At 32.8% G+C, this 26,654-nt stretch overlaps 2 protein-coding genes across 2 annotated transcripts; one reads left to right on the forward strand and one right to left on the reverse strand.

Annotated features, from left to right (window-relative positions):
* Positions 1 to 560: 560 nt before the first annotated feature.
* On the reverse strand, positions 561 to 4,803 carry LOC134242286 (uncharacterized). The gene is made up of 4 exons (XM_062724375.1): positions 4,681 to 4,803; positions 3,328 to 3,462; positions 3,023 to 3,235; positions 561 to 2,126 (listed from the first exon to the last, which is right to left on the reverse strand). The coding sequence occupies exons 1-4, from the start codon at positions 4,801 to 4,803 to the stop codon at positions 561 to 563; spliced, it is 2,037 nt and encodes a 678-aa protein (XP_062580359.1).
* A 463-nt stretch (positions 4,804 to 5,266) lies between these two features.
* On the forward strand, positions 5,267 to 11,057 carry LOC134242288 (keratin, type I cytoskeletal 9-like). The gene is made up of 5 exons (XM_062724376.1): positions 5,267 to 5,357; positions 7,016 to 7,125; positions 8,039 to 8,401; positions 8,516 to 8,614; positions 10,593 to 11,057. Exons 1-5 carry the CDS (start codon positions 5,267 to 5,269, stop codon positions 11,055 to 11,057), a joined length of 1,128 nt encoding a protein of 375 aa, XP_062580360.1.
* Positions 11,058 to 26,654: the final 15,597 nt, after the last annotated feature.

The following is a 26,654-nucleotide window of genomic DNA, read 5'->3' on the forward strand; positions in this document are numbered from 1 at the left end:
GAAAATGTGATCAGAAAAGCTCAATTGAGCCTTCAGCTCAGGTGAGCTAAAAACGACAGGACAATGATCAGAAAAGCTCAATTGAACTCATTTGAGCTAATAACAATAAGTAAACTGCAATTTCAAAAATATAGGCAAATATGTAATCAAATAAGCCTCCTTAGTGAGTAACAGTCATTTTGTGGATCAGATCAACAAAATCAAATGGTATAGGAATATAACATTTTTGGTGCTTACCCCTATAAACATGCAAAGGGCAATGAATCAACATGTTATCTATGTGTATGAGCTCATTTCCTTGAGGTATATCAGGGTTATCTACATGATATGAAAGGATTTCTTCATTGAAACTCAAAGTTTCAAACATTTGTAAGTTAAAGTAAATACGTTGAAATTCAAAGTCATCAGTATGTTCCTCAGTAATCCAAATTGATTTCAAAGTCCCAAATTCAGGCATGCCATTTGCAATACCAAATGCAATCTCACATTGGTTACATACAAACTTTTGACCTTTGTACAAAATCCAACTTACCTCATGAATAGACCTAACTTGATTTGCATCAATACCAAAAAAAACTTTCTAATTTCTCTTTACAGTACTCAATTTGATGAATGGGTTTTGTTTTCCCAAACATGCAATCATTGTTAAACAATGGATGTTTATCGCATAAATTCAAAGAACATTCATACATTGCAAAACGTTCAGAAATAGATTTTTCAATATTTTTAAAATTGTGACACCCAGCCATCCTTTCCTTAACAAAATTATGTTTAGATTCAAATCTCATTGTCCAAACATTACAAAGAGCACCAAACTTTTCTATTGTTGATGGGAGATGTATTAAATAATGCTGTTTTGGAATAATGTTTTTATCCGGAAACAGTTCTTTAAATTGTCTTAAATGACTTGAAATCATAAATCGTAACATTTGTACTGATTCATAAGATATTATTGGAGACAATAGTATCAATGTAATTTCACACAACTCTATCAAAAACTTAATGTACTGGTTATTGAAAGGACAGTTTAATTTATCAATGAGAAAAAAAGGAAGCAACCGCATAAGGACTATCATACTTGAAGCAGACTGTTTTAGAGTTGTTTCATTTCCATTGATGACTTTAGCTGGAATCGAAGTTGGTTGACTACTTCTATTTGCATAACCATAGGAAAAATTTTCTATTAAATTATTCATCTCTGTAATCACAATAAATCTTTCATCTAATAAAACTTTTAAAACTAGCTTAATCTCATATACTGCAACTCCCTCAAAGATAACATGCATAATATCATAAGGAATTTGTTGGGTTAAGTCAAAATTTGGAAAATCACGAGCTAAGCTTCTGAAGTTGATTCCATAGGACCGAGAAATGACATCTCTAACTGACAGAGTTTGTGCCATTGAAAGTTCATAACATTGGTCATCATAACGATCTAAGTTTCTTTCAATAAAAAGGTGCTCTTCAAAATTTTCTTGCATATCATTAAATGTACATTCACAACTTCTGCATTTTTGGAATGCAAAACCAACACCTGTTTTAAAACCCCCAAATTCATGGGCAGCTAAAGTATCTCCTACAAAACAGAGACACCATCCAACTATATTATACTCATTTCCATGAATGTTCAATGTTATTCCAGTGGACAAAGTTTCTAAATCTTTTTTAATTCTTTCTAACACAACATTTATATTATGTTTATTCATGATATTCCTTTTTATAACTGCTAGCAAACGTATTGCTGGCAATCGGGATCGATATGAAACTGGTAGATTTCCAAGACTGTAATAAAATAAACCAATTTTATGTGTCCCTGCACGCTTACTCATTGGATTGCAGATGTCAACGTCATCAAAGTATAAAACAATTGGCAAAGCTATTTGGTTTTGTTGGAAATGTACATTTTGACAATAAACAGAACCAGTTTGAATATCGGAATAAAACCTGTCATTTCTTTCTGTGGGCTGGTTAATAACAAGTTCAAGTATATCTTTATTTTGCAGAAGTTGTTCAATGCTTTCAGTAAGTGGGATATATATGAATGTGTCTCTCACAACATCCAAGTTAGCATGTCCTCTCTGCCGAAGTACTCGAAGCCTTTGGCCAACATGCACTGTCTCTGGTTCCTGCAGAAGTTAAATTAAAAAAAAAGAAAGGTCAAGATCTGATCTACTTAAGGAAGCTCTAAACACTAACAGAAACTGTTTTTAGGACTCAGAAAAACATACATAATATAAAGATATTCATATTGAGACTTTTTCATTCATTTAGAACATAGGGTACGTGCCTTATTTGCGCAGAAAAAATGTTCAAAGACAATGGACTATTTGTGAGCAGAAATCACCGTTGCTTACTTACATTTGGAAAATTAATGAAAATAATTAATTAAATAACTTACTCTTGGTCTTATATCATGCCAAAAATATTTTAATCTTTTATAAATTATGTAATTAACAGTAAATAGCTATTTCTTTAATTTTACATCTAAGGGCAGATCACTCTAACTGCATAAAACTACCCAATAAATATAGCTTTTTAGTGTGCAGTGTTTAGAGCGTCCTTAAGTTCTTGTCTAGTTGACCTATAAACTTGTATTGATTTGAATTATCTCCCTTGATTAAACATGTTTATGAAAGTAGTGTTTTTCATGATTTCTTCTAAATCAGTTGCCTATTTTCATTGATATTGAAAACTTAGAATTTCATATTATTGTGATTATGCATTTCTTTTTTTGTTCAGTATATAAATATTTGCTCAAACAGACAAAATCAACTTAAATTTGCATACATAATTGTCAGATTACATTGTTTTAAATGAACATAATCAAGGTTTTTAGTAACTAAAAATAATATAGTCAATTGGAAATTATTTTTAGAAAAACAGAAAAATACAGCAAAATCCTCAGTGTCATATGCATTATCGATATATCATTATTATTCAGCTGGTGAAAGTAAATAAATATCATAATTCTATTATCATGATTATGTTTAACAAAAATAAGGAAAAAAGTTTATGTACTCACAACATATAGGAAGTTTTCCTTGATATATTTTTTTCGTTCGTGAGCTGTCACCACACCATTGAAAGGTAATTCTATGTGAAATAAATCATTAAAGGTGTGCTCTGGAATTTCATTGTCTAGCCCTTGCATATAATTGTATAATCTTCTTTTCAATATGTTGATGTAACTATCAACAATATTGTTTACTCTACTTGCAACATCTTCTGCAGCTGTCTAAAAAGAAGTGATGAGAGTTCAACTCTATGTGCACCTATGCACAGTAATTAAAATCGGTTCAATGTGGAACTAATATCTACAATACAAACCTCACGTATCCGATGCATTTCTTTCAGATTGATTATGAAAGACACAGCTTTGCGTTTATCAAAACTATGAGCTCTTTCAACATCATTCACATCAAAATCATCTTCTTCATGCTCACGATAACCATCATCATTAGCCTACAAAACCATAATACCTTGGTTCAATATTTTAAAAATATTTTGACAGTCTGATTTATAAATATAAATGACAGTACTTTAACGTAGGATTTCAAAGTCAACTTTGTGATTTTTTCTTAATAAATATATATAAATTTTTGCACACATGTTTATTGTTATAAATCTTAAAAATTTCTAATTATTTTGATTAAAATAAGTTAAGAAAAGTCTAATTAATTCATAGTGATACTGAGCTGATGCTTCAATGACAATCACAAATGGTTCCATGTTTGTTTGCCCTAACAATTGTTCGCCCAGTTTCCTGTTCGCCCTATTTCTTGTTCGCCCAGAGTCAGCTTGCCAAAAAACTTGTTCGCACAGGGTCTGTTTGCCGTAATTTAATGCAGAAAAAAATCTAATGAATTTCTTTCCTAATTTTTTTGTACATTCAAAATAAAACAGACCGTCACTGTGTCCATCAGACGTTATGTAATAGTACCAGCCATCACACCTACTGTTTCATCTCAGTCCTTTCATTGTTTTCAAAACATAGGGCAATTAGTAAAAATAACACGGATTTATCCCCTTAATTAACATTGATATTAATCATCTAATTAACTATAGCGCAAACACTTGGTCCTTTGAAAAAATTAAAAACTATTTTGACTAAATAAACATTGCTCTTCTTATCAGAATTTGAGGGAAAAAAAAGTTTGTGAGGGAACTAAATAGAAAGAATGATAAACTACCTTGTATGTTTATGATTCACATATTTACAAGTATATATATTAGAATTTCTTATCTATAAATAAGAATTGGGCAAACCATAGGGCAAACAAGATATTGGGCGAAAAAAATTCCACGCAAACAGACTCCTGCGAACAGGTAAAACCTGGCCATAAGTGAGACATAATTTTATTTTTACACTATATATTTCATTAAAAAACATATTTTTATAAAAACTTATAGAAACTAATGTAAAATTGCCGATTGAGGAAGTAATCATTTTCTGGAAAAAATTTTGTCGTATTCATCATTAGTGTGCTTGTATCAAAAGATATGGTATTCACCATGTTGCACTGTTTGGTCTTAGTGTCGCAAAATGCAGAATTTATATAGAGTAGGTAAAAATAGCTACTTTGGGTAGCTTTAAATACCTAGGTAGCTATTAATAGCTACTTAGGTAGAAATAGTCTTTGGACTGGACCTGCACAAATTAAACAGGAAAAGCGGTCTCACCATCTCTATATCATTCATGTCTTCAATCGAGTTGTTGTTGTTAATGATACGATCCTTCTGTGCGTCATTCATTTCGTTGTTTACATCAGGACCTGCATCCATCATGTCTATGTGGTGTTTCATCGTGTGACGATACAAAGAATTGTATTTACGATATATTTGTTTGCATCCAGAAACACCGCACTCTACCTGGAAATTCGGGTTATGTGAATGTTCTGAGAAGATATGCCTCAACAAAATTCGCAAAGTCACTGCCACGAAAATAACACAAATTGAGCATCTCCAGCCCATATTGATATTTCATAATATGTAAACACTTCCTTTCATCAATATTAAGTCGTACAATAGACCTAGTCGTATATTGCATTCTTCAGAGAATAAGCAACAAAATAACCTTCAAATTATCATTTAACACGGATGAAACAAACAAAAATAATATTTTAAGTATCTTTTGAAAGATTTTTCCAGACTAGCTTTCTTAATACTTATTTGTGAATATACATGTAGATGAATTGCGCGACTAATCTCAACACGAATTGATTTGTCCTTTCTCCACATGACATCAAATATACATTCGGCGGAAAATATGGAAGGATTCGAAGATTTTGATCCCCCGAAGATTTGTGAATGGCTGAAGAAGAAAGGGGCTTCTGAAGAAATCCTTACAATAATTGGAGGTATTTGTTAATCACCCAAAAAACTTTAAATTTCACCTTGTAATGTTAACGTTACATGTTATACCACAGGCACCTGAAGTATGGATAATACCCCCCCCCTTTTTTTAATGAAAAAAAATGTAAGAGTGTATAATACCTCGAAAATATTAAATTTCCCCGTCAAACACATCTATATGTTGTTATATGCAAGCAAATTGTACTTTTTCTCACGTTTAAAAAATGGCCCTATTCGGTATAATAAAAATACACAAGGTAAGAAACAAAAGTTGTAAACAAACGGGGGGTTCCCCACTTCGAGACAGATTTCCAAGGTAATAATTAGTGTTACCTATCATAATATTGCAAGCAATCTGTCTGGGAGATGTTCTTTTACTAGTCTCTTAAACCTAAACCCCGCTATTACCGTTTGATATGCCCGTAATGGAACGATTTATTGATCGGATACATAGATTTTCTCCATTGACAGCTTTGGAGGAGGTTTTGGAGCTGCTTTTCTGTTTCGCCTTATCTGATTGGTTGATTGTAATACAGTTTAAATATCTAACTAATCAGATAAGGCGAAACAGAAAAGCAGCTCCGCATGTTTCATCTATTTTGAAAGCGATTTAAAGGTCAGGGTCATATTATAGAGGTACCTGTAGAATTCGTCCCCAGAGGAAACCGGTCGACACAATGGAGGTTTATTTTTTTGTGTAGTACGTACGTCATCAAAAAGTGGTGTAATGAGCCTCCTTAATTCATTATGCAGGTCCAGCACAATACCCTGATAAAGATATATAGCTTGATAAAGCTAGAATCTACTACTCCACATAAAGATTGCCCATGATCTAAGGGTGTGTCATGACCTTGACCCAAGGTCATTTGGGGAACTTCAAGGTCACTTGAAGAAAAATTTCATAATTAGTGTCAGGTCCATATCTGTCTTATGAATAAACTTGGTAGGTTCTCATTTCACACAAAGATTGCCCATGATCCAAGTGTTGTCATAACCTTGACCCATGGTAATTTGGGGAAGTTCAAGGTCATTGGAAGAAAAATTTCATAATTCATGTTTGATACATATTTTGTCCTGTTTTGACAGTTCTAGTTTTATCAGGACAAAATATCAGGTCTTTAGTATGTTCCATCAAAAAGAAAGCATAATATAATATCTCCTCACATGACATGTTTTTGTACTGATTTCTTTGTGTTTGAGTACTTTCCATGAAAACCTGTTTTCACCCCTGTCACAAAATGAGTACTGGTTTTAAGATTAAGAATATACAGAGGTCGCACATGTATTGAACCCTCTAGTGGCTTCCAAGCCTTTGAATAATTTAATGACTCATTTTTATGCAAATTTTCACTAATTTTACAGCACATTTTCTTTCGGAAAACATAGAGCACACGCTTGCCGATCTACCAAATTTATATATTTTATACACTGATATCAGGTGCAGTATATGTGTAAAAAATTTAATGACAACTCAGTGTTCTGATTTTTATATCAAAAACTGTTCTACTTTAAGTATTTAATTTTTAAAGATTTTTTTTTGAATTTTCATTACATAAAATACCTTGATCAAGGTATTTATAAAACCTTGATAAAGCTAAATAGCCTTATCTTTTTATCAGGGTATTGTACTAGACCTGTTATGTTGATTTTTTTTTCATGATAGAAAATGACATCGATGGAAGGACCTTCTTGGACTTAAATGAACAAGATCTTAAAGATCTTTCAACATCATTTAAAATAAGAAAACAAATTAGAAAATTTTTGGAAGAGCTGGTAAGAATAATTTAATTTTAATCTATAAAGCATGGCTACAGGTCCAATACAATCACCAGATTTAGCTACGTAGGTAGAATTACCTACTTAGCTTTATTTACCTACCTCGGGGAGCTTTATTTAGCTATTTCATTGTAACTTTTCAAAATTTCTCTTTATTAAAAAGACAGAAAAAAATCGCAATTAAATGACTATAAATATTTATACTATGGAGGTTTAAAAAACAAAGAGATGGTTTATAAATTTCTGCCTTTGGACATTTTAGAGCAAAACATGTAATTCCATAGTTTGGTTAACTGTCCTTTCTCATGGGTGCAGCTAGGCAAGGCTGGGTATGATAACTTTACATTTTGCTGAATAATTATCAACCTACTATCATGTTAACCGGAACTGGACTTCTTTGTCATTGCATACAAGGAGTAACTGTTTTGTCATACATAGCCCCAAAACTTTCAGAACTTTGATTGCAATTGTGCTGAAAAAGAATTTCTTCCAGAGGGATTGTTTTATGAATTGTTTTCAGATGAATTCAAAGTTGAAAATGATCTCTGAATCAAAATGATATTTTCTTTACACCCTTAGAAAAATGCATTTTTATAGAAATAAATTGATTTGGTAGCCAAATAAAGCTACATCAGGTTGGTAAATGAAGCTAAGTAGGTAAATCAAGCTACGTAGCAACTAGCTAAATCTAGCGATTGTATCAGACCTGGCCTAGATCAATGTTTTTTAACTTTCTAAAGAGAATTGTATATGAACCACAAAGAATGACCCACAAAGATTTTAAGTGAGCAGCTTGGAGTATCTCTCCAGAATCACAACCAAATTTTTTGTGAAGTTTGTTAAATGCAGAAAAATTTAATAATTTTTAATATTACACAAAATTTTACACAAAATTGACGTTACTTTGAAGCATGAGAATGATGATGGTGCTGATGGCTCAGATTCCCCCCAGTTCCAAAGAAAAAGGTCAGCGTCACCACCTTATTTACCACAAATACAAAGGCCTAAGAAGCTTGCATCAATGAGGCTTGCAACAACTGATGACTACATGTACCTTATTCCAAAGTCTGAAATCTTAGATAATCCAACCCACCATTCTAAGCAGAGCATTGAGACAGAGAGACGGCGCATAGTCAGAATATCTATGGATTCTTTGATCGGCCAAAATGGGGGTCGGCCATCAGAGGCTGAACTTCAGATGTTAGCAAGACAGATGGCCAGTCAATATCCAATCCTTAGGGATAGACCATCTGAGGGGCTTCGAAATAATTATGTAAGCAATTATGTTACATTCTTTAATCTCTAAAATCTTAAAAGTGATGATCATTTATAATAACTTCAGTTTTTTTACCTTTGATTTCTTTTTGTTTCCTTAAAAATGGACTAGAATTCATTGGTGGGATTTCTAAGGAGAAGGATGTACAACATCACGCCACCCGTATCCACAAAAGGAAGGAAGAAAGGATATAATTGCATTAAAAAACAGGTAAAAATGAGTATGAAGCCCGATTCATTGTTGATGTAACCAAAAATCCCTTCCCCCTTTAAGCCCTTAAGAATGGGCAGATATAGTTTGTTTTGATTGAGAAAACATATTTCATCTATTTGTAAGGGAGAGGGGTAAACGCAAAACACTGTATATATGGTTGGTCTTTTAAGACTTTTTTATACCCCCGCAAACGAAGTTTAGGGGGGTTTATTGGAATCACCATTTCCGTCCGTCTGTCCATCTGTCCCTTCCTCTGTAGACAAGATTTTGTCCGGACTGTTTCTCAGAAATTGTTAGATTGATTTGTCTGAAAATTTATACACTTATTATTCACCATATGAAGGTGTGCGCCTGGGATTTTCATCATGATTGGATGATTTTTCTGCATTTTACAGGAGTTTTTAGCTCACCTGAGCTGAAAGCTCAAGTGAGCTTTTCTGATCACCCGGCGTCCGTCCGTCTGTCCGTCCGTCCGTCTGTAAACTTTTCACATTTTCAACTTCTTCTCAAGAACCACTGGGCCAGAAAAGCTGAAACTTATGTGGGAGCATCCTTGGGTAGTGTAGATATTAAATTGTTAAAATCATGACCCCCGGGGGTAGGGCGGGGACACAATAGGGAATCCAAATTTTTACATAGAAATATATAGACCAAATCTTTTAAAAATCTTCTTCTCAAGAACCACTAGGCCAGGAAAGCTGAAACTTAAGTGGAAGCATTCTTGGGTAGTGTAGATATCAAATTGTTAAAATCATGACCCCCGGGGGTAGGGCGGGGCCACAATAGGGAATCCAAGTTTTACATAGAAATATATAGACCAAATCTTTTAAAAATCTTCTTCTCAAGAACCACTTGGCCAGGATAGCTGAAACTTATGTGGAAGCATCCTTGGGTAGTGTAGATATTAAATTGTAAAAATCATGACCCCCGAGGTTAGGGCGGGGCCACAATAGGGAATACAAGTTTTACATAGAAATATATAGAACAAATCTTTAAAAATCTTCTTCTCAAGAACCACTTGGCCAGGAAAGCTGAAACTTATGTGGGAGAATCCTTTGGTAGTGTAGATATTAAATTGCTAAAATCATGACCCCTGGGTGTAGGGCGGGGCCACAATGGGGAATCCAAGTTTTACATAGAAATATATATAATAGAACAAATCTTTTAAAAAGATCTGCATCACCCAAGTTACTCAGGTGAGCGATGTGGCCCATGGGCCTCTTGTTCTTTTTTATTTTGTGATTTTGTTTGGCTCATAACTAGAAAACTATTAGACTTACAGTCATCAAACTTGGACAATTTATGCATCTTGGATAGACGGTGTGTCACGACCTATTTCAAGGTCACTGTGACCTTTAATTTAAGTGATTTTTTAAAAAAACCTATGTCTTTAAAAATTTTAAATTTCATAATCCTAAAAAATGTAAAAATATAGTTGTATCCTTATCAAAAAATGCTAAAATTAAGTTAAAACTTATTTTTTCATCATATACTTTACAACAAATTCTGTAACAAATGTTAATGATTTGAGAGGAATTCAGTTTGTCCCATATGGGCATAATTATGAAGCACTGGTCAAGGAGAATTTTTGATAGCAGAAATGTGCATGTCAAATTAGAGAGAAATTAATGAGTTCATTGTCGGGAGTTAACTGGCAAGAGCATCTCTAGATCTGATCATGCTGTATTATCTTAATTTATCTATTGGGAGTTGGGCAAAAAGAAATGGCCTTATAGTTGCTTGTGTTTATTTAAGAGTTCTTGATGGCTGTAGTTAAGATAAAGATCTTTCAATTGGTGTAATGTAATTAAAACAAATTGATGTTTTAGTGTATGATTAAAACTGAATAAGTATTGTATAATATAATTGAAATTAATTATGCATGTGTTTATTGAAAAAAAAATACATTTCAGTTTTTTTATATTTGCAACAAATTGCAGTCATGTCTCACTTAGAATTTGCAATATTTATATAGGAAAAGAATGGGGAAAACAATTCTGAAGAACTTCAAGAAGAATTGAAAGATAATGAAGAAGAGCAAGAAGAACTTGAGAGGAAGGAAGGGGAAGTTCAGGAAGGAGGCAGAAAGAGAGGCAGGGAAGGGGAAGTTCAGGAAGGAGGCAGCAAGGGAGGCAGAGAAGGGGAAGTTCAGGAAGGAGGCAGCAAGAGAGGAAGGGAAGGGAAAGTTCAGGAAGGAGGCAGCAAGGAAGGCAGAGAAGGGGAAGTTCAGGAAGGAGGCAGCAAGAGATGCAGGGAAGGGAAAGTTCAGGAAGGAGGCAGCAAGGGAGGCAGAGAAGGGGAAGTTCAGGAAGGAGGCGGCAAGAGAGGCAGGGAAGGGAAAGTTCAGGAAGGAGGCAGCAAGGGAGGCAGAGAAGGGGAAGTTCAGGAAGGAGGCAGCAAGAGAGGCAGGGAAGGGCAAGTTCAGGAAGGAGGCAGCTAGGGAGGCAGAGAAGGGAAAGTTCAGGAAGGAGGCGGCAAGAGAGGAAGGAGGCAGCAAGGGAGGCAGAGAAGGGGAAGTTCAGGAAGGAGGCTGCAAGCGATGCAGGGAAGGGAAAGTTCAGGAAGGAGGCAGAAAGAGAGGCAGGGAAGGAGAAGTTCAGGAAGGAGGCAGCAAGGGAAATTATCCATTGGATGGAGAGCCAGAGATATTGGTTCTTGAAAAAGGCCAAAGAGAAAAAGGTAAAAATGAATATGCAGAAAATACATGAACTAGTTTTGCTTAAAGAACAAATGGCACATAGAGCAGATAAAATCTTGTTTAAATTTCTGTGAGTAGGCTTACAAAAAAAATTATTTGTTAGATGTACTCCGACTGACCCAACAAAATCACCCTTACTCAATTATTTTTTCAGCACTTTGAATTTTTATTATTTTTTTTATATTTAGCTTGCATTAGAAATAGAGATTGTTTTAGTTTAAAGGTAAGATATATAATTTCTCTAAGATAGAAATGTTTCATAGCAATGAAATATTAATTCTGTCTAGCTATCCAGTGTGTATTGAAAATACCAATAAATTTCTGAGTCTGTGATTTTTTTATGACAGTTATCAACTTGATAAACAAAAAACTAACAACCTACCCACCTGAAAAATGTGGGTTGGAGTACATCAAACAAAATATATTTTTAATGATTGCTTGAGATAAATATAGCAGTATATGTCAACCTTTTTTTTTAAAGAAAAGAGTGAGGTTGTAGACAAGGGTAAAGTATCATTGATGAATGCCTTAAAAAGAATATCTACAACAACTACATCAGAAGATATTCAGCAACTTATCAGACTATCTCTGGAGGCTAGAGTGAAGGAGGTTGAAGCCATGCCATTAAAGGACCGTTTAAAGTCAATAATGAGACTTTACAAAGTTTTCAGCTGTCCAGCCAATGTAAGTTTCATATGTATACAGTACTTCCATTTTCAACTATTTAGTATGACAGTTTTCACTTAAAATCATCATTTCATATTGAGAAAACAGCATTTTGGCACAGTGACATTGGATTTATTATATAATAGTTACTAGTAACATTTTAAATTTCTTATTTTGCTATGAAGCCTCAGTTCTTCAGCAATAAATTTGAGAATTTTTGTTTTGTTTCTTTCTTCTTCCTGCAAATTTCAAATTAAATGCTAACATTCCAGAAGCTTTTAAATTGTGATGTCAGATATAACAAAGGATGCAATGCTTTATGACAAAAGTATTCAATATTTATAGGTTTTTACCTTATTAAACAGCTAGCAATTTGGATTGGGGTGAAGTTTTGATTTGTAAAATATGTTTTAAATTTTAGGTCATCTACAACATGTATATACAGGTACCTGTTGAAATGGACAATATGAAAGGGAAATTAAAGGAGTTCTTAACCACATCCTTAGACATGTTATTTGAGAAAGGAATAATCAAAGTAGCAAGATCAACACTGACAACCACAGGTAATCATAGCAAGTATGATGCAAGTCCTAGATTTACATGTAAATCAAATTTAATTTGATAGTTTTCTTGTATGATGCATCAAGAATTGAACAAGAATAAGCAAACACAATCCAACTTTGATTGGCATTTTGCTGGATGTCAGAAAACCAAGTTTGAATAATTTTTGTAATATTTAATACATTTTTTTATGTAATTCACTAATTGCTAATTAATTTATTTTGCAAAAATAGGGTATTTTGTACATTTTGGAAGTTACTGAGGTGTAAAGAAATTTTAGTAGAAAGTATAAAATTCCAGTGTGATTGATAATAATTATATGGTTAATTTTTTTTAGATGAAAAATATCTAGTGGCATTGTTCCATCTCCCAATACTTTGTGGCAATACAAAATCTGGGGGGAAGTTAAAACCTGGTCACCATCTAGTGCATGTCGTCAAGGTAAATTATTAAATTTTCAGAAATCACATTTGAACACCTAAATCATAACAATCAATAAATATTTTATATATGACATTGAAGACAGAAACATCCTACCCTTGAATCTGATAGGGGAAAAATTTGCTTATATGTATGTAATTTAATATTTATTCATAATTACATCTTATCTAGAGTTCAGAAATTTGGACAGATGTAGCGCAGTCCCACAGGACGTCCAGCGGTTTCTGGATTTTACATAATACTATAGGAAACAGAACGTCCACCATGGTTATGGAGAAGGAGGATGTCCTGTTAAAGTGCTCAGGTGCAGAAGAGGCAATTCTTTCAATGATGGGGCTTTACTATTTAGGGATTTTGCCCTATCCTGCTCAGGTTACTGGGCCACTTCTTTTGATGCAAAGCATAGTCCTTGCCGATAAAATTCATTGTGCAGATACATCAATGCTTAACAAAGCAAAGAAGGAATTTGATGCATACAGAACCAAAAGAAATGAAGAATCATTAGACAGCTTTTTTTAACTATTGTCAATCCATCTATAGATAATGTATTTTTCTTTTTAGCTCACCTCAATGAAGTTGGGGGAGCTTATGTTATAACTTCGGCTTCGGCGTCCCGGGTTAAGATTAAGTTTTTTGGGGCAGTTTTCTTTTTAAGTACTTCTATGTCCTATATTGATTAGACATGCATGGAAGATGTTAAACACAGGTAAAAGTGACTGCAAAAAATGTAAACAAAGATAATGCAAGAATTAGATAACCAGCACACACATTAATGCTAAGATGACCTGAAATGATTGATTCCTTTGTTGTGAGGTTTTCTTTAAAAAATTTGTACACAATACAGATCAAGTTATCAAAGACTTATGGATATGTAACACAGATTAAAGTAGGATAAAAGATCATGCCAAATTTTCCAAAGATGTATGACCTTACAAAATTTTAGTTGTAACTTTTTCTCAAACATACATATGTTAAAACTGAACATGATTCGTAAAATGAATGTGTCCATCTTTTTTGTTCCCGATTCTCGCTACTCTCTCGACCCCTATAAAAAGGCTAGGACTTAGTCAGTGTTCAGGGCAGGTTCAGACCAACATATGTTATACAGCACTCAGTTGCCAGAATAATGTAATACTTCTTCTAATGCAGGAAAGTAAAATACCCCCCAAAATTACCAGTATACTTGTACAGGTCAGTGTAGTATACAAACAACACAGATAAAAGTGACTTCAAGAAATGTAAATAAAGGTAATGCAAGAATTAGATAACCAGCACTAACATGGGTCACCATTCCATGCGGATACCCATGACAATAAAGCAGTCAGGTGTAACAAATGCGACAAGTATACCCTGGTATTCATGTATCATAGATAATATCGAAAATGGTGTTTGCTATTTACAAGTTGTGTTCAGCTTTAATGATAATATTTCAACATAATTCTCTTTTCATTTGTTTTTTTTTCTTACCAGCTTTTTGTTGATTCATTTATTACTCTTAATTGTATTTTTTCTAAGTGTCATTTTTGAGGATGTATCCTTTTATGTTTTTTTCTTTATAATTTGTTATATATATATATATATATATATATATATATATATATATATATATATATATATATATATATATATACATATTATTATTATTATTATTATTATTATAGGTTTAGCTCTGTTAACATTTAGTTTTGAGTCATCTCTGATTTTGCCATGCATATCCTTCCAAACTTGTTTTTTATTTATATTATTTTGTTTTTTGTACATCATGTACATTCTCTATACACCTAAAGTTATTTTAAGATTAATTTTTAAGGAGGCTGTTTGATCAACAAATTATCAAAGAGATCCAGAATATGAAATATGAAATTTAGCTCACCTGAATGTAAAGCTCAAGTTATCTTTTCTAATCACATTTTGTTTTCTTCGTCCATCTGTAAACTTTTCACATTTTGGACTTCTTTTCCAGAAAAGTCTTCAAAAATATTCTCCCAGAGAACACAGATATATGTTTACTTATATTAATATGAAACCATCCTTAGGTAGTGTAGGTTTCTCTGCTCACCTGAGCTTTTCTGATCACATTTTGGCTGTAGTATGTCTGTCTAGCTGTTCGACTGTCTGTCTGTAAACTTTTCACATTTTGGACCTCTTCTTAAGAACCACTGAGCCAATTTTAACCACACTTGCCACAAAGCATACATGGGTAAAGGGGATTCAAGATTGTTCAAATGAAGGGCCAAGACCTCTTCTAAGGGGAGATAATTATGAATTAATGAAAAATGAATTGTATTTTTAAAAATCTTCTCCAGAGCAATTGGACCAAGAAAGATGAAACTCATATGGAAGCATCCCCAGGTATTGTAGAACTGTAGATTCAAATTTGTTCAAATCATGACCCGGCGTGTAGAACGGGGCCACAATGAGGGATCAAAGTTTTCCATAACAATATATAGGAAGAAAAATTCTCCAGAACAGAAAAAGTTTTGTCAAATTGATATGTTAAAATCTGCAAGTAATGAAGACTCAAATTTAATCAAATAATGTCAAGGGGGTGTAGCTGGGGGTCATAGTAATATATGGAAGCATTTTCAAGTAGAGTAGATTAAAGTTTAATGAAATCATGACGCCGGGGGGAGGGATGGTTAAAATAGGGAGAAAAATTCTACTAAAGAAAATAGAATGGAAAAAAATCAGCTGATATAAGGGACACATGGACCCTATTATTGACTAGTGTGAGCGTTTTGGCTTATGAGCATCTAGTTCTATTATCATAAATTATATATTTATGCATTTTCTGATTGTTTTATTGCTCTTTTTCTAAAAGGTTTTCGAACCTAAAAAAAGTCTTTGATTGTCCAGCCCTCCTTATTTATGATCAAATTGGTTGTAGAGATTAAAGTTTTCTCATGCTCATTTTTTGTAAATCCTCATGCAGCGAGTCAATTCAGAGGCATTATAATATTTAATATCTTGTTAACTTGTGTACCCGATATTTGTTATACATTACAGAATTATTGAAATACACTTATTAGTTTTGTTTTTTTTAATAGATAAGCAAGGAACCAGGTGCTATTTAACATGATAAAAAAGTTTATAATGAAGTTTAAACTTTAATCCAGTTATATTTCAAAGCCATGAGAATGTAAATAACTTAATTTGTAAACACATTAAAAGTATGAGGGCTTTAAATGTGGTTTGCTGTATACTAAACTCCATATGGAGTTAGAAAAGTAGGTTTTGCAACTGTTATTTTTTTTGCAGAAATCAGCAGATAAAAAAGAAATGAGTTAGATACAATAAAAAAAGTTTTAGGTGGAATTTATTTACTAAATAGACTTGTATCAGGAATTAAATGAATTACTTGTTTCAATCCCACATGTACATGAAATAAGTAAATGGCTTATACTTTAATGAGTAAATGAATTACTTAATTCAATCCCACATGTACATGAAATAAGTAAATGAATTATACTTTTATAAGTAAATGAATTAATTGTTTCAATCCCTCAAGTACATGAAATAAGTAAATGGTTTATACTTTTATGAGTAAATGAATTACTTAATTCAATCCCACATGTACATGAAGTAAGTAAATGAATAATACTTTTATGAGTAAATGAATTACTTGTTTCAATCCCACATGTACATGAAATAAGTAAATGGTTTATACTTTTATGAGTAAATGATTTACTTGTTTCAATCCCACAAGTACATGAAATAAGTAAATGGTTTATACTTTTATGAGAAAATGAATTACTTAATTCAATCCCACAAGTACATGAAATAAGTAAATGAATTATACTTTTATGAGTAAATGAATTAATTAATTCAATCCCACATGTACATGAAATAAGTAAATGAATTATACTTTTATGAGTAAATGAATTACTTGTTTCAATCCCACATGTACATGAAATAAGTAAATGAATAATGCTTTAATGAGTAAATGATTTACTTGTTTCAATCCCACAAGTACATGAAATAAGTAAATGGTTTATACTTTTATGAGTAAATGAATTACTTGTTTCAATCCCACATGTACATGAAATAAGTAAATGAATTATACTTTTATGAGTAAATGAATTACTTTTTCAATCCCACATGTACATGAAATAAGTAAATGAATTATACTTTTATGAGTAAATGAATTACTTGTTTCAATCCCACAAGTACGTGAAATAAGTAAATGGTTTATAATTTTATGAGTAAATTAATTACTTGTTTCAATCCAACATTTATATGAAATAAGTAAATGGTTCAAACCTGTATCAGTATTCCATTTACTTAATTTAAGAAAATTATTAATAAAAATATAAATTTGATTACTAAAAATGAGTAATAAATTGAGTATATAAATAAGTAGTCTTAATACTTATTTTAATACTTATTTCAGTAATTATAATAATAAATAGTAAAAGAATTGACAAGTAATTGTTTTATTGGTATTTACTATTTATTATTGCAATTACTAAGCAGGATTGCCTTTTACTTACTATTCTGACTAATTGTATTACTTAATGTTTATTGTTTTTCTAAATGCAAATACTTATTTTGAAAATTAATAGTAAAACTTTTTTTAGAGTGTGAAAGCTATGGGCTAGTGTAAAATACACAGTCATTTTAACGCAAAAAGTATACGTAGACATAAACTTTTGATTTAGCACACAGTATTCATTACATTTCTTTTAACGTAGAACCTACCTCGTATGACATCATAACTCGTAAATGTGTTAAACCTGTGCTAACCCATTAAGACGTCATAATTAATTTAATGCCACTTTTTCCCGTACTTGACAGATTCAATAATCAAAGTACTGAAAGCACTCATGGGTGTTGAACATGGTGTAAATAAAATCTTTGATCGGGAGGTTAAGTGAGTGAACAATATTACATGTATTAATTATTACTATGTCTGTATTTTCAAATACAGACAACTGTTTCACATTTTTTGAGTTGGAACAATCTTGATCGAGAAAGACATTCAGAGACATAGATCGAATAGCAAAAAAAAAAAATCGAAGGACCTTAATGCTTGCCTGCCTACATTAGTCCTTTTTATACCCCCTGCTTGAAAAGCGGGAGGGAATTTATTAATCGTGATTTCTGTCCATCTGTTTGTTATACTTTAGGTTTACCCATCTCTTTTCCGCAACTCCTCTTACACCACTGAACAAAATTTCATAGAATCTTTATTACATGTTGCCGTTGTGCTTCTATTACTTTTTCATCCTACACATATTTTGGGTTTCCCATTGCAAAACATGCACACTGCCATTATATTCATATATTAGAGGCGATTGATCATTTGTATCACTGCTTACATTCTTCAAATTTGTAATATATTTTTTCCTTTGCACCTTTACCCATGTGTTATGAAAATTTAAGTTTCGCAGGAATAATATCAATTTTGATAAAATTTGGATTTTAACACAGTATCCTTTTAAGAGCTAACAGGTTTGTTTTATAAAACTTCTCTGTGAATAAAAATGTATTTCAATTCACGAACATTATACATGGAGTACGTCAGAACTAAGTCTTTTTAATATCGTGAAGAAAAGAGCAATACCAAGTTAAAAACAATTATTTATTGACAAAACATAAAAACAGTGGTATATGCAAGTTTGTGTGCGTACAAATTATCTGGAATGTAAATGAGGTTTTTCTTTTATTAAAAATATATACTTTATTTTGTTGTTTTTAATCGCGATTTTAAGAAAACGTTGGTGTCCGTTTTTGGTTTTAACATTTGTAACAGAATCAATCATACCAACATAATTTTAATTCAATTCATATATTTTTTTGTTTATAATGCTTGATGGCAATATATTTCTGGAATAAGAGAAATGTAGGCACCTTTTAATTACTAGATCTAGACCTGAAGTTGACAAACCCAAGACTATCAAGTGTAATAAAATTACAACACTGAGAAAATTACCTAGTTGATTTAACTAGTGTGCCTAGTAAAGCGTTCTACGTGATTAGTAATCACTCTGTTTACTAGCTAAGATAATGTTAAGTGGAGTAATGGTCGTAAAGATACTTAAATACCTAGTGAAAGTTACTTATGAACTAGTGGGTATTGTTTTTTTAACAAAAACACATGTCTCCCCTTCTTTACCAACATTTTCAGATGCAGTTTTACTATCAAGGTCAAAAATAATAATGCAGTGCATCTTTTAAGTCTTAAAAATGATCTATAGTATGGTCTGATCTTGTTTTTTTCCTTAATTTATCTTGAATGAAGAAAGTGGTCAAGGTCAAATAATTTGATGTAATGTATTTAGACTTAATGTTGTCTTTACTTGTTCCAAGTTTAAAATCCAAAATGTCAAGAAAAGTCTTAAGTTATGACTTAGGATATATTTTATATGAACGTACGACCTTGACCCAATAATAATTAGATCAAGGTCAAAAATTTTGATCACATAGACTCTCCATCTATGTGTCCTCTGCATGTTCCAAGTTTAAAGTCTAAATGTCAAAGGGTTCTCAAGTTATGGTAAAAACATGTTTTTCTCTATTTGACCTTGAAGTGAGAAAGGGGTCAAAGTCAAAGTCCTGTTGCATTAGATCTTGTATTTAATGTCTTCTTTTTATGTCACAAGTTTGAAGTCCTAATATCAAAGGGTACTAAAGCTATGGCATAAACTCTATTTTGATGTGAAAGTTTGACCTTGACCCAATAATAATTAGATTAAGGTAAAACATTTTGATCACATAGACTTTCCATCTATGTGTCCTCTGCATGTTCCAAGTTTGAAGTCTAATTGTCAAAGGGTTCTCAAGTTATGGTCAAAACGTTTTTCTCTATTTGACCTTGAAGTAAGAAAGGGGTCAAGGTCAAGGGTTCTGATGCACTAGATCTTGTATTTAATGTCTTCTTTCTATGTTACAAGTTTGAAGTCCTAATATCAAAGGGTACTCAAGCTATGGCATAAACTCTAGTTTGATGTGAAAGTTTGACCTTGACCCAATAATACTACATCAAGGTCAAATATTTTGATCACAAACACCTTTCTTTAATGTGTCTTCTGCATATTACCATTTCGAAGTCTAAATGTCAAAAGTATCTCAAGTTATGGTCAATTCATGTTTTTCTCCATTTGACCTTGAAGAAAGAAAGGGGTCAAGGTCAAGGGTTCTGGTGCACTGCATCTTGTACTTAATATCTTCTTTCTATGTTTTAAGTTTGAAGTCCTAATATCATAGGGTATTCAAGCTATGGGCTAAACTCTAATTTGATGTGAAAGTTTGACCTTGACCTTATAAACATTGGATGAAGGTCAAACATTTTGATCACATACACCCTTCTATTATGTATCCCCTGCATATTCCATGTTTGAAGTCTAAATGTAAAAGGTATCTAAAATTATGTTCAAATTATGTTTTTCTCTATTTGACCTTGAAGAAAGAAAGGGTTCAAGGTCAAAGTTCTGGTACATTACATCTTGTACTTGATGTCTTCTTTCTATGTTACAAGTTTGAAGTCCTAATATCAAAGCGTACTCAAGCTATTTCCAAAACTCTATTTTAATGTAAAAGTTTGACCTTGACCTTATAAATAGTTCAAGGTCAAAAATTTTGGTGGCGTGCACTCTGCCTTAAAGTCATCTATTTATGTTACAAGTATGAAGTCTTCAGATCAAAGGGTATTCGAGTTACGGCCTGGACAAAATTTGGATGAAGAAGAATAATAAGAAGAAGAAGAATAAGAAGAACTAGAAACGATCTCGTTGCTAGCAACGAGAGGTCTTCCGTCCGATTCAGGAAAAAAAATCTCGTATAATCGAGCTGAAAAGTGATTCACAATTTTGGTCGCAAAGAGGATTGAACCCATGTCGCCTTTTTCTGTTTTATCCCCAACGCGCAAACCATAAAGCTTTTGGGAGTACTGCTCTAAATATACTTGTGTGTATACTTTTGCAACAGTACACCTGTCTAAGAATCATAAAAGGCGGGTCACTATCAATAATATGCGCCAAACGCCACGAGTAAATATTCGTGCATTTTCCTACATTTTATTTGCTAAAAACTCGACTCTGCAGAACCAGAGAAGGTTTTCTACAGGTCCATTCCCCATCACGGGGAAGACCTTACCTGCACATTGGCACCATGTGTATTACCCGCGCAGCCTATTTATGAGAAAATGAAATGAATATTTTTTAGTGTTTAAGAAAACGTTGAACCTACGCTTGCGAAAGTTCTAAGACATTCAAAGATATTTAATTTCTTCTTTATCAAATCAAGAAACTGATTATACGTTAAATCAGCAAATAGGGGCCTTTACTTATGCCATGAATATCACAGAAAAAGATTCAAAAGTTTGGTCGCAAAGAGGATTGAACCCATGTCGCCTTTTTCTGTTTTATCCCCAACGCGCAAACCATTAAGCTTTTGGGAGTACTGCTCTAAATATACTTGTGTGTATACTTTTGCAACAGTACACCTGTCTAAGAATCCTAAAAGGCGGGTCACTATTAATAATTTGCGCCAAACGCCAGGAGTAAATATTCGCGCATTTTCTTTGAACTTTTATGAAATAAAATAAATAAAACGTTCTTATCGCCTTTATTTTATTTCGACGTTTAAAAAGTCTTTGTACACATTACATATATCGTATCTAGCCCAGTTACACTTAAGTAGTGAAACGGAAATTAAGTGTTAAGATCGACACTGAATTGCAACGTACTACTACGTGAAAGTCCAAGTAGTTTTGTTTACATTTCATGCATTCGTATGTCAGAATGGTTTAATCAAACGCTCAGCTGCCTCCATAAACCCCAATTGCGAAATGGCGGAATTGACAAAGACAGCCGCCATCTGGGGCCCGCTTCAGATTTTCAAATATTAATATCTAGAATTCAGATAAGCCAATTTTCAAACAACTTAGATAGTTATAATCTAATTGTTAAGATGAATACTTTTGATCAATAATGTATAACAAAGAATTGATCATTAGAGAGTTATAGATAAAAAACTTTTGGCCCCTCTTAGCCCCTAATTTGAAGGGTCAGCCCTATTTTTTTTATATCAAATGAAAGGTCTTGCAATATTGAATATTTTGTCTTCAATATGTTTTAACAAATTATGAACAGGAGTGAAGATATGAGACAAAATGCGTCAAATTTTGTGAGATATTTCTGAGACATTTTTTCGGCCCTACCGAACTTCGGTGCCTTTTGCGCTAGAAAGATTTGGAGACCCAATTACAACTCAACAAACCTTCCTCTATTTTCCCTAAAAATCTCAAGTCCATATCTTAAGTCGTTTCGGAGGAGTTTCCCGGACAAGCCGACCCTCTGAAAATCAGAAAATCGTCCATATCTCACGACCGGAAGTGAGATAATCAAAAAGGAAAAAAACCTATCAAGATCAATTGAATATCTTTCAGATCTGAAAGTTTGGTAGAAATCGGACGAGCCATCTCTGAGAAATCGCTTGCACAAAATCGGTTGGAAGAATAATAATAATAATAATAGGGAAAAAGAAACCGAACGAAAACAAGGTCTTCCGTTGGAGACGGAAGACCTTAATAAGAAGAATAAGAAAATCGACAAAACAATATGTCTCCCCTTCGGAAGGGGAGACATAATTCTTAGGTTTACTAATGTTATCTAGTAAATCTACCCAATGCATAGTAAAACTACTTTTGAAGTAGTGAGAGGAAGGATATGGAAATAACGAACAGTATTCAATCCCAAAGTCCATTAAACAAATATACAAAATAAGAGCTGAGCAAACACGGACCTCCAAAACATCAGAGGTGGGATCAGGTGCCATGGAGGAGTGCCCATCCCCTGCCGACCGGTCACACCCGCCGTGTGCTTGTTGTCATAATCAGGAAATAACGGAAAAAATCCGTGGTCAATTCAGTGTATAAATAATGGACTAACAATTGGTATGAAAAACGTCAGTCAGCATTTCATTCAATGATAAATTGTATTTGCTGACAAGGTCATTGTATCGACCATAGAATTTACGAAATGATGACTTTAAACGAGACTGTTGATATTCTTGTTTCATCAACTTGCTTGTCAATAATTTACCTCGTTTCAGAAATTGTTCATACGTAGAGCTTGCTCTTGCGTATCGAATCAACTGAGATATAAATACTCCGTATGCAGGTGATAAAGGTATATTGCTGCATAAGTAAGGGAAGTTGACGATAGAAAAGTTAAAGTCATCACGTTTATCATATAGCTTGGTTGTTAGATTACCATAGTGTCTTTTTCAAGTAAAATATCCAAGTATGAAGCAGAAGTGTCGGACTCTGTGGTATCTTTGTATGGACAGTAAATTTACTATTCTTCCCAGTTACTTTCACTAGTTATTTTTTTCAGTGAATGTACATACAACTTTCATAATAATTTGAATATTATATAACCATTTTGAAGGAATGCATAAATTGTAAGAAATCTTAAGTTGCCAGCAATATAGTGTAATATCTTGATGAAATGTGTCTAAGTCAAAGATGTACGTGTTGTAGATCGTTTGATCGTGTGTACGTTTTTGTGATATCTATAAAGAAATGATATATTTGCATTTCTTTTAACAATTACCGGGTATTTGTTACCTATTCATATTCTTGGTGTTTGATTGTCAAGAATATGAGTATCGGTATATATAGCCTATCTTTCATTAGTTAGTGGGGAAAGGTATAAATTTTAATCATTTTTGTAATCATTTGGCTATGTTCTTCATCATATTGAAGATTGAAAACATTAATTGTGACAAAGACCTCTAGAAAAAATATTAACCAATATAGGATGAATAATTGAATAAAAATAATAGAGTTCGTTTAACTTTTTTTTTAATGGTGGACTTATCTTTTATGTTAATTGAATAAAAAAGAAATTAGTCTTGATAAAATATTGTTTAATATTATTAAGTTTAAAAATTTTATAAACGACGATGTTTGAAGAAGTATTTTTGTGATTTTTCGTATTCCTTTTATGACAAGTACCCCTATATATATTTGAAAATGTGAAGTTGCAGTATGTAAATACCATACCAAGTTTCACAGCCTGTGCTAGATTAAAAAACAAGGAAACATATCATGATATCTTAACTGATTGATAAGCATGTACTCATTATTCATTTGGAAAAGTTTGAAAACCTTGTGACAAAGGCTTTTCCGACATAGGTTCTACCTTAATTCTTGTTTTACTCCAACTTTTACTCAGTTCTGAGTACATTTTTCAGAGAATTAAATATGAAAATCAGAATAAACATGTTCATTGTGGTAACGTCTTCTTTATAATGTATATTAATATGAAAAGTATATTGAAGACCCTTTCTTTTTATGTCCCCGTAATCGAAGATTCGGGGGTACATGTGAATATAGTTTTATCGTGTTCATCTGTATGCCCGTCTGTCTATCTGGTGGTTTGTTTCTCCGCAAAAACCTTAACCTTTACCATAACTTTTCATTTATTGGAGCTATGACTTTCATATTTAATATGTATATTCCTTGTGACAAGACCTTACTTTGAGTACCACCAAATTTGACCATTTCACCTTTACCTTGGAGTTTGTCCCATTTTACACAAAAATGCCAAATTTTTACTTTGGCCATAACTTTTAAACGGTAGATACTAGTACTCTCATACATCAAATATTTATTTTTTGGCATTACCTTACAATGGATACTAAAAACCTTGACCCTTTGACCTTGACCTTTGAGTTTTCTGTACTTAATATGATTTTTTTAACCTTGGCCATAACTGTTGAACGGTAAGGGCTAGGGTATTCATACTTAACATATGTAATCCTTGTTACATAAAACATTTTCTAAAGAAATCATCAACTTTGACCTTTGAGTTCGACCTACCTTTCAAAAACTTATTCTTAGCCATTAATTTTGAACAAGTGGTGCTAGAGCTTTCCTATTTTTTCTGTCAATTCGATGATTTCTACCATCAAAAACAATGTTTACCTAACCCTTAAGGCTTGATAAATGTTTTACTCCTTTAGAATCAGAATCATTGCATTTACCTTAAAATATAGCTATAATTGTATAATGTTATGAGATCAACATATCATCACTTTATTCCCAATGAGCTCAAGTGAGCTTTTTGGCCAATATGCTTCTTTATCCATTTTTTTTTGTCCCCTAAAAATTTTTCCTTAATTTACAGGCGGTCATTTTTCTACGGGGGTCATTTTTCTTCACGTGGTTTCTGCAAATTTTAAGGGAAGTGACACTTTTTCTACGGGCAAAAGGGTCATTTTTCTACGTTGAATAATGACCGGGGGTCATTTTTCGCTGACGAAAAATGACCCCCGGTCATTATTCAATGGGGGTCATTATTCGTCTTTACACCGGCACCCCGCTGCCCAGACAATAAAAACCCTATATCACAGCGTCAATATAGTATTTTCTGTATCTACATAATACTACTGTGATGGCGGAATAAACAGGCAAATACTATGGTATAAAATCCGCACTTTATTGCGTTAGTGGTCGCCAATAATATGTGACAATTACACAATGACTTACAGAGGACAATGTAACACGTCTTGTCGGGTCAACAATCAGCATAGAAGAGAGTGAGGATTACGTCATAGCCCGCATCACTGCCGGGCACGTGATCTTGAGGTTACTAGAGAAATCGTTCCCAGCTCCTCCAGGACCACTTCACGGCTAATGTGATCCTGTTCAAGGCAAAGTTACGAGCCAAAATATAGTTCTTACTCTCAACCGCTTTTGAGATAATACAAACGCTAAATGAAGCAACAAAAATAAAAACGAAGTTTTATCTATATAAAATAAACATCAGTACTGGAGTTTTATGAAGAGACTTCCTTTTACATTCGACAGCTTACTTGGACATTTAAACCTGTGTCATGTACGGAGGTACGGAGTTGAAAAAAAGAAAATAGAAAACATCTCAAGAGGTGAAAGTTATTGTGTTCGGGGCTTAGAAATAATTTATCAAACGAAAATTATATTTATTTGGATACTTTATTCACGCGAATTAATAAATCCTTTTATTTTAAATAACTTAAGAAATGAAATTACTAAATAAAGAAGAAGACACATTTCGGTAAGAAAACTCGGCAGAAGTTAGTCAAGACTTGAAGGGAGGGTGTTGAGGGTAGAAATATATCCGTTTTTGTCCTAGACAACGTAATATGGTCTTTGAAATAGCCCGCTTTTATCTTTTTGTTAAATATTAAGATCAATATTTTTTTCACAAAAGAGCCTCCGTATATTTTCCTGTTGTAAAAGTAAGCCTTCAACTGTAAAAGTCAGTGTCTTCGCAAAAGTCCACTAATGACTTTGAAAACTTCATGAGTCAAAGAACCTAGTTCATTAGCGTAAGGTTTTTGATAATCAGTGTTACTGTAGTTCTCCCCACATTGGTGAGAGAACCAGGCTTGCCTGTTTGTTTACATTCAGTTGCGGTACCAGATTAATTCTGATTCTGACAAAATCGGACCGTGGTATAAGGATTTAAAAACTCACTGTCAGTGTCATATTGATAGTTTAAAAATATTTTTTTCATCAGAATATAAACGTGATTCATGTAAGAAATCCATTCTACTCTGTAAATGAGCCCGGCTCTCTGAACTTCTGAGTACTTTGATTGATCATCCTATCCATACATGTATGAATGAGTTTTCTCATGAAAAACCGAAAAGTTTATAATTAACTTTCCTTTATTTGGAAGA

This window comes from Saccostrea cucullata, unplaced genomic scaffold, assembly GCF_032062105.1.
Source record: "Saccostrea cucullata isolate Sc308-1 unplaced genomic scaffold, CSIRO_AGI_Scuc_v1 ctg2742, whole genome shotgun sequence".
Taxonomy (NCBI): domain Eukaryota; kingdom Metazoa; phylum Mollusca; class Bivalvia; order Ostreida; family Ostreidae; genus Saccostrea; species Saccostrea cuccullata.